This window comes from Dysidea avara, chromosome 6 (genome assembly GCF_963678975.1).
Source record: "Dysidea avara chromosome 6, odDysAvar1.4, whole genome shotgun sequence".
Lineage (NCBI taxonomy): Eukaryota > Metazoa > Porifera > Demospongiae > Dictyoceratida > Dysideidae > Dysidea > Dysidea avara.
This window is the reverse complement of record NC_089277.1, coordinates 11,075,394-11,091,271: the sequence shown is the minus strand read 5'-3', so window position 1 is coordinate 11,091,271 and position 15,878 is coordinate 11,075,394. Positions and strand designations below refer to the sequence as shown.

At 37.5% G+C, this 15,878-nt stretch overlaps 2 protein-coding genes across 2 annotated transcripts; one reads left to right on the top strand and one right to left on the bottom strand.

Annotated features, from left to right (window-relative positions):
* The first annotated feature begins 1,094 nt into the window (after positions 1 to 1,094).
* On the top strand, positions 1,095 to 3,004 carry LOC136258411 (uncharacterized). Its single transcript, XM_066051727.1, has one exon. The coding sequence runs from the start codon at positions 1,109 to 1,111 to the stop codon at positions 2,894 to 2,896; it is 1,788 nt and encodes a 595-aa protein (XP_065907799.1). The 5' UTR covers positions 1,095 to 1,108; the 3' UTR covers positions 2,897 to 3,004.
* A 7,329-nt stretch (positions 3,005 to 10,333) lies between these two features.
* Positions 10,334 to 15,512, bottom strand: LOC136257523 (TNF receptor-associated factor 4-like). The gene is made up of 2 exons (XM_066050750.1): positions 15,402 to 15,512; positions 10,334 to 12,190 (listed from the first exon to the last, which is right to left on the bottom strand). The coding sequence occupies exon 2, from the start codon at positions 12,187 to 12,189 to the stop codon at positions 10,435 to 10,437; it is 1,755 nt and encodes a 584-aa protein (XP_065906822.1). The 5' UTR covers position 12,190; positions 15,402 to 15,512; the 3' UTR covers positions 10,334 to 10,434.
* Between the last annotated feature and the right edge of the window lie 366 nt (positions 15,513 to 15,878).

Here is a 15,878-nt window from a genome sequence, read left to right as displayed (position 1 = left end):
GCCTACCTATGTACTAATGGACGTCCACTAGCCTATAGCTACCACCCCACGTGGGCATTCTCTGGGCTATAGAACTCGCAGCCACAGAAGCTCGAGTTAGCTGGGCAAGGGGCCAACAATGCCTATCGAGCCATACAAAAGATACCAAGGCTCGTGCAATCGCAGCCTCGAGCCCGTCCGGCCGCTAACAGATCACGTGACCACGGATCATGTGACATTCAACCGTTAATGGACAAGGACCTGACCACCTGCCAAACAGCTATAGATAGGTATGTAAAAGAGAGGACACTCAGGCAGTGAACCGAGACCACATACAACAATATCGTGATTCGTCAATATTGTGCTAATAAATGCTATTCATGATCACGTGCTGGTAGTCTTACTCTATACAGTAAGAAGCAAGGTAAGAAGTACATAACCTAACAAGGGGTAGTCACTTCCATACCACCAGTTGATACACTTGCGACCGGGATCAAGAATTTTGATCGTCGAAATTTTGCCTTGATCGCTTGATTTCACCTATAAAATAGCCTTGATTCTTGATCGTCTACCATAAAAGCCTAGTGTCGCTAAAGATTAGCTTTCGAAGGTGCTTGATCGTCACTTTTTCGGACGTCTTGATCGCTTGATTCACTGTGCAAAAGCCTCTTGATCGCTTGATTGAATCTTGATCCCGGTCGTAAGTGTTTCAACAGACAGTATTGAAGTGACTACCCCTGGCCTAAAGGTGAAGCCGAAGCTGAACCAGAACCTAACCTAAACGGTAAGTAATGCTACTTTTCGCGTCCCCTAAAGTCGAATGCTCGGGGAAACTACTAGACGCGTCCCCAAAGTCGAATGCTCGGAGAAACTACTAGATGCTAAAATGCTTTTGGTTCAGTTATTGTTATTGTCATTATTGTTCCGAGTAATAGCCACTAACTCATAGCTAAACAATTACGTAAGTAATTATAATTATACAACGTGATTCAGACTCGCATCACATAAACTGAAGCCAATTAGGCAATTACCTATAACAGCTAGCGGCTAGTTTAATAGCTACGTATATGATAAATAAACAAACTCGAACATCAAACTGCCTATTACATCCGGAAGGGCTGAACCAGAGATGGGAACATTTCAATCCCGCGGATGGAGACTCGGACACAAAAGACATAATCGAGGACAAAATATGGCTCCAGCAAATATGGTAGAAGAAATCGAAGTTGAAAAAGAAGTTACTCGTGTTGCAGCGGGTATAAATGAAGTTAACAGCAAAAGACGTAAGATTTTACAGGACCTGGACCTTTTCGTGCTGGATAACTCTATTCGTGAGAGCACAGTTGGCCAGCTGCACAGTCACACCTTGCAGAATAAGCTGGACATCTACCGGCAGGTGAAGAGGGCCAACATCAAGGATGTGATCATTGCCTCATTCTCACACATGACTCAGGTAGATGACGACTTTGTGCAGTACCTCAAAGATCATGACGAAGACTTCACTCATTTTTATTCCTTCTCTGAAATAACTGAGGGAGTTAAAGATGGCCGATGTGATACTGAGACCATTCCAGTTTCTCTGCAGAAGAATCATGATTTTGGCATTCCTAATACAATTTTTGAAGTGGACCTGGCCAATGAGGATATAGAGTGGGAGACGAAATTTACAACAGATGACATGTGCCAGCTTCTCCAAAAGTGGTCAAAATGGGTATACAATAACGTCTCCACGAAAGCATGTGTTATGTTCAATTTTCGTGATTTTCCTTTAGCTATGAGCAAAACTCCAAAACGTGTACTCAAAATAGTTCAATTTATTTCAAAGTTTCCACTTCAGTATCGACCTTTCGGGTTTTGCTTTGAAGATCCGATGGGAGAATATCTGCCAGAAGAGCTTGAGGCATGGACAGCCAGTGTGAGGAGGATCATGACAGCCAATGGCTGGCTAAATGGGAAGCTTCTTGTACACATCCACCAAAAGTGGGATCTTCAAACAGCTTCACAACTCAATTGTCTTTGTGCTGGTGCAGATGGTATATGGGCTAGTCTTTGTGAAGAAGGTGCCGCATTGGGCCATGCTTGTTCTGCTGTCACGATGATGAACCTTGTTCGACTAGGAAATACCAAAATTTTGGAGAAATATAACTGTACTGAATTGAGGAATGCTGCCAAAGAAGTTACTAGGATTACAACAGGAAAAGATCCACATCCCAAGCAAGTGCTGTATGGGGAACGAGCAATTGATCTTGTTCTTGGTGTATTGGGAGTTGGTGACTTTGATCTGGCCAAATTCTTTGGTGTTGAAACACCAAACCGGATGACTACTCTTGCTACCACAGATATGATTCTTGATAAATTAGAAAGTGAATTTGGGAAAGATCCACAATTTACTGAAGAAATAGCTCAGAAAATGAAAGAACAAATGCTCTCAGATGTTCGCAATGGCAGAAAGGAGGAATACAACAGTGCAGCTGGGATAGCTATCTTGTTTGATCGATCCGGTGGAAAACTTACTGAAAAGATGGGTGAAATTGTAGCTAATGTAGAAGTTAAGTCATTACACCATAAGCGACTGATTAGTGAGGTACGTGAAGAATGGGATATGTGGGATAAACAGGATACAATCCAAAATGATGATCGGTTGCAATTTGACAACTTCTACCATGGCTTTATGCAACCTTACTTTGGATGCTACCGATGTATAACCACAAAGAAGGGACTAAAAGCACTAGACATGGATGAAAATGGCTACATCGATTGGAAAGAATTTCTTGTCTACATCAAGTGGGCTCTTCGTCAATACCCTAATATAGAGGATGCAGAATCATTGCTCAGAATTGTGTTTGAGAAAGGTGTTATACCTGCCATGCAGGATGAAGTAATAAAACAAAAAACTTTAAACTGTGCAACTGACTAGCTTGTGCTGTAACATGTATATCTTTAACTATACAGTACATGTGTTGTGTTAACTTACGTGTATACATTTGGTCATGTACATAATTATGTAAATTGTGTTTTTTTTAAAACTGTGTATCTATTTTTATAGAATTTTCAATCATTGAAATCTGTGCAATGAATAGTGGATTTATTTAGTAGCTACTGACATATGTACTTGCTAATTGTGGGTATAGAACTTGCATGATGTGACTGTTAAATTATACCACTGAGCTAGTTGCTTGACATCAATCTCAAATACACTGCATAGCCACACTCTTGTCCACAGTATAGGCCCTGCTGCAAGTCATATGTACCATAGCCTATACTATACACACATCTCTTTAGCTATATAGTTTGCAATGTTTTTAACATAGTATTAAGCTTTGTGCATAATGTGTGCTCATGTAATAAGTACAAGCAAAAAGACACTGCATATTGATGAGCACATATATAGCTATATGTACTGCAACTAACAGAGAAGTATACTGTAAAATTTCAATCATGGCATCAAATGGTATCCATGGAATGTATACTATGAAACCCATTTCACAGGGTACTATAGATTTTTCATGAAATTCCTGTTAGCTCATTGATACAGTAAATTTGACATGATTATTATAAAGGTAAGCTTGCATGTCCATTTGTATGTATAGCAAGATTTTTTATAGCTACATCATTTGTTTTCTAGTCATTTAATATGTGTTTATTGACCTTATAGTATATGCTGTTTGATTAGTAAAAGAATTCTAAACTTTTGGTACTGTTGTTATTGTCTAAATCAGATTAAAGTGATGAATGTAGTATAACTGAACTCCTATACATGCTCTTCTCCTCCCATAAATATTTTGATGCACTTCACCATCAATGGTCTGTACTCATGGGTGTAACTATAGACTTCCTGTGATCCTTATATACCAGGCCATAATAGATTTGAAGAGACAATTATCATACTACATAGCATGATATAATGTGATTTGCTCTGCTAACACCAGTCCCTTTCCAACCTTTACAGTTCATATTTTCACATCTGTATTGTCTATTAAAAATGATAATATTTGATAAGAATGAATATATACATCATAGCACATTATTTTGTGCTTGTACTAACTGTTTCAAGCTGTTAAGTAATTTCAAGTCACATGATTTTGCAGAGCCAGTCACATCATCTATATACTCACAGAGAAGCACATGATACATCTCACAAAATGATTAAACCAGTACTGTGAACATTAAAAATTAATTCTTATGTTATGATATATTTACTTACAAAAGACATGCACATATAGCATGAAATATTTTTATAGTTCTGTGGGTATATCCGCACTTATGTGTGTACGTACACAGGATTGATTGCCTGGAAATCCAGTGTATTTCTTATCCCACACATATACAATTAAAGTTTTATTGCTACATCCTTTAATACATTGTGGTGGGGATTATTATTATTATAATCTATGACGTGCACACATACTAAGTTTGGTATCTAATGAACACTGTGCAGGTATGCTTACATGTTCATTAGAGTACAGTAGTGTACATGCAGCTAAAGGTGACACACAGAGTATTTTCTTAACTAATGAGCTTCTTATCGGTGTGTTCATAAGTCCTAACTGCCACATAATACTGCTTCCATCAATATTTCAATATCATCTTTTGTATGCAAAATAATTATATGCATGTAACAATAACTACCACATGATGAGTACCACATTTTGACTATGCCTGCAGGACCTTTGTGCAATATTTTATTTATTGCTTCTGTTTATAAATACTGTTTAACTGCCAAGTGAGAAACTTTCTGGCCATGCTTAAGGAGCTTTGAATAATGTATGTGCCAACGTGTCCAATTTAAATACTCAATATATAGCTACTTGAAAAAATATTCACATTGATGGTTATTTCGAAAAGTATCTTACATATGTATAATGCCAGATTATCAGATATTTTACACATGGTATATATACCAATGCAATATTTCCAATACCAAAATGTTGCATGCACAAGGGCTGATCTACAAGGGGGTTGCTAAGCTAGAGGCATCTATAGTGGGGACTTAAAAAGTGGAAACTGGTTGATACAACTAATAGCTAGGTATGTAGTACAGTATGAGAGGCTCACTCAGCATGCGGAGCATGCTCTATCTAGAGGGGCCTGAGGGCATGCTCCTACAGGAAAACTTTGCAAATTTAGCCTACAATATGGTTTGGGTCAAAGTCGAATTTCAAGTTTTCTAGGAATGCAACCTCCAGAAGCTGTAAGATTTTTAATTCTATGTTAGCTCAAATAGATGCTAATAAGTAATTACACTACATGATGAAACCACGATAAGTTTATGTTGCAATTGCTTCTCAAAACGTTTTCAATTTTATTTCACCAGAGAAGGGTATAGTTATTTGAGTTTGGGAGTTTCTGGTTCATACTGTAGTCATCTCCTTTGGAGTAAGTACTTTTTGTTCATGTTAATAAGACTTTATTATATACACTTTTACATACATACTGTTCTTTCAAATGCAACATACGGATGGTCACATTTTGTTTGTTCTAAAGCCATTAAATCAAGTAAGGGTGCAGCCCACAGACATTGTATAGCTCTGTTAACTTAAGCATATTAATTTCACTGTAATAGCATTAATGCTGTATATAAAAAGAAGCATACCAATCCAAGTATCATGCAAGCTTATAGCTACAACTGAGATAACATAATTTAACTAAAGGAAGTAGCATTTCAAGAAGAATTGATTTGAAGTGATTCACGGTACATAAAATGTAAATTTTATAACTTGGTACAGCAGGGAGTTTGGGTCGATGATGAGATAGCAGGAAGAAGAAGAGGTTAATGATGAATGTTCTATTAGAGTATAGTTGACCGTTTTATTAGAACATTTCAATTTTAGCAGCTTTTCATTGGTTTTACCTCTGATTTTGTCCCTCTTGTTGATTCCTAGCTCTTCCTTTCTTGCTCTTTCCATCTTTTCATTACCCATGTGTGCTTAAAATGCAATTGCACCAGTACTGTAGCTTCTTATTAGCCTTCTAGCTAGTACATAGTAAAATTTTGGAGGAGGTGCCATGTACCCCTCTCTTTAAATCTGCCCTTGATGTGAAATTGCATTAATTTCCTTGATTTCTGGTTCCTACTATGAAGTTAAAACTTCTATGTCAATTACATTGCCAAGTACCTTTTTCCACATGTATATGTGATATAAATACACCTCAACATCCCAGTATAATTATTATTCCATTGCTTTTCCTACAATTAAGCATGTATTGCAATGAAAAGATGGAAAGAGCAAAAAGGGAAGAGCTGATATCTTCTAGGATTTAACAAGAAAGGGTCAATTTATTTAGGGGCAACATTGCTAAAAATCAAAATACTCTAATAGAACAGTCAACTACCCTAACAGAACATCTATCCTAAATATGTATATGCTGAAATTGAACACTTCATGTCTTCTACTTATTGACTTGTGTACTGATATCTCACCATACATTGTGCCAAGCATCTTGTCATATCATATATAATTGCTTAAAAGTTAAAATCCATAATGCACCACGAATCATAGGACATAATTTTCTCTTGAAAGGCAATTCTGAGAAGGTTAAATTATAAATTATAGTGGGTATATCAGGTATAACTACAAACTAGATACTTAGGTTAACCCTGCTCCACACATTTTCTATTATTGCAGGGCTGACAGGAAAGAGAGTGCAGGGCACACTTTGCATGGGCTCCCATGCTGTGGTGGGCCCCAAAGCCTGTTAAATTATTATTCAACCTTCAGATTACTTGTAACTGCATCAATTTTAAAGAAATGTAAACATGTAAAAGTCCTACAGCTTTTTGGGGTTGCACCCCATGCAGACCCTCTGAAATTCTACTTTAGTCTACAGCTATCCTGATGCTGTGCACCATTTTTCCTACATGTCAGCTTTAAAATTTCCACAGCTGTGTTGAACTGCTGCTTACTAGCTAGCTATCTACTTATTTTCCATTTATATAACTGATCATTAACATATGGCTGTAGTCTGTTGTACTATACTTTATATGACTGCTTGACTTGATGTAAACTCTAAGCAGTGTGATAGACAGCTAAAAATCAACCCAAAATGCCTATCAACCAGCTGCTACTTTTCTTAGCTCCTATACTATGAGTATGCCTTAACTTAGCACCTCATCTTGTCCAGATCCACAGATTAATAATTGTTATTTTAGTTATACCTGGTAATTGATTTCATGAATGATAGAGAAGACGACACCGCAACAGACACTACTTTAGCTATGTAAATCATCAGCCAACAAACTAAGTGCTCTTCAGCTGTTGTGGCCTAACATTTCTATAAAGGCCTGTTGCTGTATATTCTCTGTTGTGCTTTATACAAATTATTCACATATCTGAGTGTGCTATATTATACTCAAATTTCTCAACTCAGTGTTGGCAGATATCAACACACAGTGTTGGGAGTAACGCATTACTTATGTATAAATACGCTATTAAAACAGATAATATAATTCAAGTTACTTTACTTACAAATGTAACGCGTTACCTAAGTTATATAGTTACTGTAACGAGATTAATATTAGCTACCGCGTAATAATTACGAAGTTACTAATCTCGTTAGTGATCCACTGAGTAATGCCTAGCCACAACGAAGCAATGAAGCCTACTGAATGAAGCTTATTTACCAGCTTCTTACTTATAACCAAGATTTGAACATTGTCCAACAACGCAATCACGTCACATGATAAGGTGGTAGTTTCACACGTAACAACCGGGCTGTGGACACAAAGTAATATAATATGTAATATTATTATAGTTACTTTATTTTTGGGTAATATGTAACTGTAACTAAATAGTTCTGTAGCATGTAATATGTAACTAGTTACTTTTAAAAAGTAACTGTCCCAACACAGTCAACACATAACGTTTGGTGGTGGCAGGAAATGACATTATATGCATAAAAGTAGGCATTCCAGACCGATTTTAAATTTTGGAAAAACGGGCTTTTTATATGCTCAATAGATAGAGTATTGATTGTCGATCTCAGAAATATATAGTTTGTTGGGTTGGAATTAGCTACTTTGGCATGCACAGTGCTTAAAAACTGAAAAAAGGTACATTTTTTCTCCAGGGCTCCCCATACATTTTACAAGGAAAAATGGCACAATTGAATCAGGAAGCCATCTAGCAATTTTGACTATCTTGAAACTGCAGTTGCTCCTAGCTGCAAATTTGTACATGTAATGAGAGTAACTTCAGGTCTTATTGGATCTCAGCGATCTTTGTATGCTTTGTGGTGAGCAAATATGTTTCACCTACTGCACACTTCTCAATACAGTGGTGTATACCCACAAGTGGCTATCTCAAGTTGGTAAAAACATCAAGTTAGCAACTAATAAAGTAAACAACTAAAGTGGAGGTGCCACAATGATGCAACAATACCTAAGGTGGAGTTGTGGTTTCAATTATGGCATTGTTATGCCGACTCTGAAGTGGTTTATACTTTTGAGCTGATGACACAGCCATCAGAAAATTACTCTGGAGCTGAAAATCGCTAACCCGAGCGAAGTAACTACGCACTTTAAAGTAAGCACCAGTGACTACCTTCCACCCGACAGTACGTTTTTCAAAGTTTTAAAGTATTCTACATACATTACAAGGTTTGAAAAGATTACAAAACAACACAGAACTTACTTATATGTAACGCGCACGATAACACTAAGATTTTCATGATGATCAGCGTGTGGACAACCCCCACAGCGATTTTCATCCTCATTGGAGCTCGGACGACGGAACAATCCCAAGTTAAACACGAGTTGTCATTTTGTGCCAGGGTTCTATTGGGGAATATACGGAGAATTCTTTTATTAAAAAATCTCGGATACTGGAATGCCTAATAAAAGATTCTATTTGATAAGCTGTAATTCCTTTAAGAGCCTATGAATTTTAAAACTGCAGGCAAGTGAATAAATGTACAGTACAGTTCTAAATTTAATTTAATGCACAAAGATAAGACATAACAATAATATACACCTTGCAGTTAGTTTTGTGTAGTTTGGCTAATTTCTATACAAGAAGGTAGGTGATGCCATGTGTGCATGGCATAACACAGAAAATCAAATTTGCTCAATAGCATTGTGTGTATGTTCAATTAGTTGTCATGACAATGAAACTTCATTATAGTGACCCTGTCTGGTATGTCCCTAAGTGTACTGTGCATGTGACTTCACCAATAAGCAATAAGCCGCCTTTTGAGGCCATACATAGTAAGTTTGGTCCCATAAGGTAATTATCATGTATTGCAGTAGTGAAATGTAATTATTCTATAACTGCTTATAGCCTTTAATATTACTTTTGCAAGGCAGGGGTGGATCCGGGGGGAGGGGGGGGGGGGGGGGTGGGGGGGGCTGAAGCCCCCTCCCCCTTCATATTTAGTCTTTACTTGATCAATATGCTGAGTATTATAATGTAATTTTGTCTTAGCATAATTATATGATCACTAATAATACAAATACTCATAAAACCACCTTATAAACATCTTTCCAAGGTATTAATGCTAAAGTTTATGCAACAAGGACCTGGATCAGCATTGGAGGTGTACAAGATCGAGATACTCTAATAGAGCAGTTAGCTAACTACTCTAATAGAACATTCACTGGAAACATGTAGTTGGTTCTGTTATGGAATTTTTCCAAATCTGCCTGCACCTATACATACAATGAAGTGCATTGGTCTGTTTAAAGGGCTTCATTCATCTACTTAATTGTGTAGTTAATATGTATGGCAATACTTAATTGGTACACAATTGCCATTGAAAATACTCTCAGATTCAATCTTGTATTGTTCAAATTTCAAAATTTTCCACTTTCAACATTATTATTCTAACATGCACATATTCAGTGTTGTGCAATTGTGAGAGGGGTGCATCATGTACTTGGTTGTCTGTACCTACCCAAACTTTTCCATTAGCAAAATGCTTCAGAGAGCCATACCTATAATCTAAAGGCAGTATATAAAATATCTACAGGCAGAAAATATTATGAATTTTATGTGGAAATGTCTTCAAATTGCAGTATTTTAGCATCTATTATTTTTAATTTTCCTGGGGGGGGGGCATGCCCCCAGATCCCCCTATTTCCAGCATGCTTCGTACACCTCTACCCAAGAGATTAGTACCTTGAGTTAGCCCCCCCCCCCTTTTATAAATCCTAGATCCACCCCTGCAAGGGTCACACAGATCTCAGGAATAGCTATACCATTACTACATATATACTTGTGCTATAAATTTCTATTTAATCTTTCACTACACTGGTACAAATAATTTTTTTAACCATTTTTAATACAAATGCCGATGAGTTTCTGTATCAACTTTCAGGTGTAAAAGGAAGACCTGTAAATCTTTTCGCCATGCATACAACTTTACAGAGATTGGCATCTGATTTATCACATGTACAAGTGACAAAAATTCTAATAACTGTGTGCTCCTATAACAGCAGGCTGCTTGAATACAAGTAAATTACTATATTAGTAGTTCAGACACTTCAAAAAAGACACAGTCATTATACAAGAATTTACAGTCAGTAGTGGCTTGATAAAGAGATGCTTGAGAAATAAACTTATCGGCATACCAAAATTGCTTTTTGTCATCCTCAACTGTATTTCGTCTTGCAGCAGAAATGGTAAAAGCATGAGAATGATGCTGAGTATCCCTGACCTGGTTGAGTAGTTTCACTTGAATCCTTTTCTTCAGTGGCCATGTCAAATCATTATCATTTGGTCCCTTCATAAGATACAGGTAGACCGATACATGAGTACCCTTGTGGGAATCCCGACCAACAGGAAAAACATTTAGCTTTAATTTATATCCTTTTTCATGTGTGAAAAAATAGTGGCTATACCAATTTGTTTCACTCTTTTTCTTGTCATCAAACTCTGGCACCTTAATAATTACTGGAAAAGCCTGATTTTTAATATGACTTGCTCTGCTGTTAATATTGGCAGTCCATTCTATGTGCTCATTTGTTTGCTGGAGTTTCTTCTCAAGTTTGGCAATGTTCATCTGCGACTGACGTTCAAGTGAATCAATTTTTGCTTGTAACTTTTCCTGTGTATGTAATGCTTGCTCTGTAATGGTTGTTAACTTCGTTTCCAACTTAGAAACACTCTGCTGTGAATGACACTCCATTGCATCAATCTTTTCTTGAAATTTTGTCTGCATAGATGACGTCTGTTCAATATGGAGAGCTAGCTGCTGATTGGAGGTAGTCAGTTGCTGTTCAGTGGCTGTTAATTTACCTCTTGTGCTGACAAGCTCAGACATAGTAAGAGACAAGTGCTCCTCCATTTCCTCTTGATTGTGCTTCTTCAGATCCTTGCGACCCATAACAGCCTTACACCCCACATTGCGGTATCCACACTGAACCACCTCAAGAGGACACTCCATCTTGTGAGTCTCCATGTCTTCACGAAAGATACCCTTAGCCTCACACTTGTTGGGACAGACTAAGGGAAATTTGGGGCACAGCTCAACATGTTGACCCTCGATAAAGTGTTGGTCTCCCATGCTTTGGCAATACTGACAGCTGATCTTTCGACTTGGACATTCATTATTAATGTGTTTGTCGCAGTCTTGTCGGTGAAGGGTGGCTCCACATTCATTAGGACATCCTACTTCTTGAAGAGGACACACTCCCCTGTGATTATCCACATCTTCACGAAGTATATCAGACGTTTTGCAACCATTAGGACAGGGTAGAGGAAACTTTAGACACTTCTCCATGTGACTTTCCTTGATATATTGAAGCTCATCTGTAATATGGCAGTACTGACAGCTAACCTTACGACGTGGACAGTCATTCTCCAAGTGATCATTCACACATTTTCGCCACAGAATTGCATTACAATTATAGGGACAGATAACTTCTTCAAATAAGCAATCATCAAGGTGGCTGCTGATGTCATTGATTTCTCCTTGCCATTCACACCCTTTTTCTTTGCTAGAACAGAACACATGAAGACTTTTAATGACTCGCTCATTTTGTTTATTGGGAAAGTGAGTGAATTGTTCACTTCGACACACTGGGCAAGTGCTTGGGAGTATCGTGCTTTCCTTCAAGCATTCCACACATGATTTACAGAAAGTGTGACCACAACATCCAGTAAGATATGGCTGTCTACTTGGAAGGTGGCATATTTTACATATCAACATGTCAGGTGGAGTCTGTACAAACTGATAATCATAACCACCTGTCAGTGAGGCACCTTGCATGTCCATCCTAAAACAACAAGTGTACATTATATTATATGCAACAGCAACATAATATTTACATATGTATGTACCAAGACTCTGAACATATGTAATAGTTATAACACAGCCATGAGTATGTATATATCAAGCAGAGCACGAGTGTCTGTTATGTGGCATGTGGGGTGAATCACATAAGTGTGTGTGACTCTGCAGACATTAATGTATTTATATTGGACCATGTCAGATTTAATAGTGTACAAGTGCACAAAAAAATTTGGAATTTTCAACAAGAGTAGGCACCATAGCACATTGATAAAAGTACCGAAACAAGCTGGAGTAGAGCACAATATTAAATCACAGTAAACAGTAAGAAGTGTTATATCCCTACTATGTATTTTTTCCATTATGGTATTTAACACTTCTCATTGATTTAATATAGTGTACGTACTACTCCAGCTTGTTTCAGTACTTTTTATCGATGTGCTATGGTCCCTACTCTAGTTGAAAATTCCAAATTTTTCTGTGTATACGTACTTGTTTATTTACTTTTTTTGAAAATATTATTATGACTGGTGAACCCACGCATGCCACATCTGAAATGGTGCAGTGCACTCCAGTTATATCAAATATCGTCTGAAAAGTGAAGCATCCATTACTCTTCATTGTTGGCTATGTTCAGCCCGTTACACTGCAGTACGAATCAAGAACTGTTCGAAAAGTACCTCTGTAATCAAAACAGCCACTATTAAAATACAGACAATTTCCGTTACAAAGGGAAGTCATCACGTGCTAACGCCAAATCGACACTTTTCGCTTTCAGCAAAGATAAATGGGACACAAGGAGGACACTGGTAAGTCCATGCAGAATGCATTGTACAAACTGTGGTATGCCAAAAGGCACCTCTCGGGCCGAAGCAACGTCGAACAGTGAAAAAATCAAGCCCATATCCTTAGCCGTTATTGAGTTACACTTGTCTGAAGGCATCAGGCAGTCAGTCAGTCAGTCAGTAGAAAATTCTGTTACATAAATTATTTTTAAAATTCTGTAGCAACTAGTTGAAAGCGTTTCAGGTTGATCTAAAAGCTTGTTTGGACTTAGTTTTACCTAACCAATACTGCCTCATTGTCATCAGGAAAAATTGAGGCTGGGTTTTGGGTGATGTTATGTCGTGGGCCACACCTACTCCTTTGTGGTCCCTACTATACAGTACTATCGTATTGTATGATACTATTGTACCATATGATTTGTGGCATCAAATATATACTGAAAGTGTTGATACAGAAAACTAACACCTTGACACAGTTACACAGTTTTCTAGCATGAAGAAGATGGCCAGCATAATTAAAGATAAAGGAAAGGCAAGGAACAGAGGAGCACAAACACTTGTCGGCTAGGAACCCCAAAAGGCACATTGTTTGTTATTGCGGCTAAAAACACATGGCACTGGTCATACAATGTGTCATATAGCTTCTAACCTGGTCAGGCTGGCAGGTAGGTTGGCAGGCAAGTAGACCAAAAATCAGGTTTGGGCAATATATCAATTATACATGGTGACTGTTCTATGTGTTTGACTGACTATACAGCAGCTATATTGCTCTTGTATGGAATTTTGCTGTGTGGAGGGCACGTGCCTTGTGCCACCCCCTAGATTCGTCACCATATAGGTCATCATAAACACAGCAGTAAGTGAAATATTTGATGCAAAGAGATGCAGGTCGCCATGGCAAATCCTTTCATTCAAAGAAATGGAGGTAGGCATTCCAATATCTAAGATTTTTTAATAATAAAATTCTCCATATCCTCCCCAATAGAACCCTGGCACAAAATAACAATGTGTATTTAGTTTGGGAATGCTCCATAACCTGAGCTCCTGCGGGGATGAAAACCTGTACGGGGCTTGTCCATACACTGATCATCGTGGAAATTTGAATTTACGTGCATGTTACATCTAAGTAAGTTTTGTGTCATTTTGTAATCTTTTAAAGCTTTTTAATGTATGCAGAATACTTTGAAACTTAATAAACATACTGCCAGATGGAAGGTATTCACTGGCGCTTATAGCTTACTTTAAACTGCATAGTTACATTGCTCAGGTTAGCGATTTTCAGCTATACTATAATTTCTGTCACTAACTCAAAAGTATAAAGTTGGCATAACAATGACATAATTGAAACTACAACTCCACCTTAGGTAATGTTGCATCCACTTTAGTTGTTTACCTTTACAAGTTGCTAACTTTTAATCCTTTATACACCATTGCATTGACAAGTGTGATGAAACATTTGCACACCACAAAGTATACAATGATCACAGATCCAATAAACCCTGAGGCTACTCTCATTACATGTACAAACTTGCAGCTAGAACCTTCAGTGCTGGTCACTGTAAAGTGTTAATAATAATAATAAACAGCTGTTGTAGTTTCAAAAGACAGTCCAGATGGCTTCCTAATTCAATTGTGCCATTTTTTTCCTGTGGGAGTCCCAAAGAAAAATGTTTTTAAAGTACTATGCATGCCAAAGCAATAAACTATATATTTCTGAGATCGGCGATCAGTACTCTATCTATATTGAGCATGTAAAAAGTCCATTTTTCCAAAATTAAAAAAATCAGGCTGGAATGCCTAATGGAGACTGCAATGTTCTCAGCGAATGACAAAGGTGTAGCTACCTCTAACTATGTAAAGAGATGCAAGTTGACATGATCATTGCTATATACCCATTAATTTAAAGGATTGTAGGTCGCCATGATCTCAGCGAAACATTTTTTTAGCTTTAATCACAGGATACCGTATTTTGTTTCCAACAATATGACTTTTAGGAATGAGGTAAAATTGTTTAAATAAAAATGTCTTGACTATGCGAAAGTTTTGATTTAGTCTAGAATCCGAGTATATACTACACCCATAGGCAAGACCTTGGGCAAGACCCAACATACTAATGTCACACACACACCAACTTGACACACACAGCTGTGCTGATCGAATGCCCAGTAAACATAAACAAATAAATGTAGCTCAGTGGAAAGAAACGACTTCACGAACAACACACCTTTTCTCATAAATTTTTGCTCTGTTTAGTTCGAGGTTTGGTTCTCGACCACTCATTAAAACGAACTCATTAAAATAAATCACACGGAGACATGAACAACACGGAAACTGAAAGTGCAGGAATAATTTAATTATTAACAGAATCACTGGCAACAGTACAGTCGATGCAATACATTACTAAATATTTACCTTGGAGACTGCCTTGGTTTCTCGCTTGCCGGAAAATGCGTAAACCACCTCGTAAACCACTCACCCAATCCGATACCGTATAGCCTAAATAGTTCGAGGGGAAAAATTTTCGCTGATTTCGCGGTTTTGGGTGTCAGCGAAAATTTTACCCTTGAAATATTTAGACCTCCATATAGTCTAATACATTTTGGGAGTGTTTGCAAATCCGCGAAATTTTTATTTTTAGCAACATTGCTCAACCTCGAAATATTTGCCCCTAGGCTATACGGTACTAGCCCCAATCACCTCTGCAATTAACCGTAATGAGTGTTTGCAAATTTTTAGATAACATTGCTAATGAAAGTGATAGATGCTTTAATTTGTTGGAATTTTCTACCACACTATGTAGCTACTGCATGGTACTCTGTAGACTGAATGCTAAGAATTTCAGTTAGTTGGGCAGCTCTTGTATCAAATCAAGCACACTGACACAGAAAT

Bases quoted from the DNA above. Each gene is read 5' to 3' on its own strand.
- LOC136258411 (XM_066051727.1), top strand. From the start codon at position 1,109: ATGGGAACATTTCAATCCCGCGGATGGAGACTCGGACACAAAAGACAT.
- LOC136257523 (XM_066050750.1), bottom strand. From the start codon at position 12,189: ATGGACATGCAAGGTGCCTCACTGACAGGTGGTTATGATTATCAGTTT.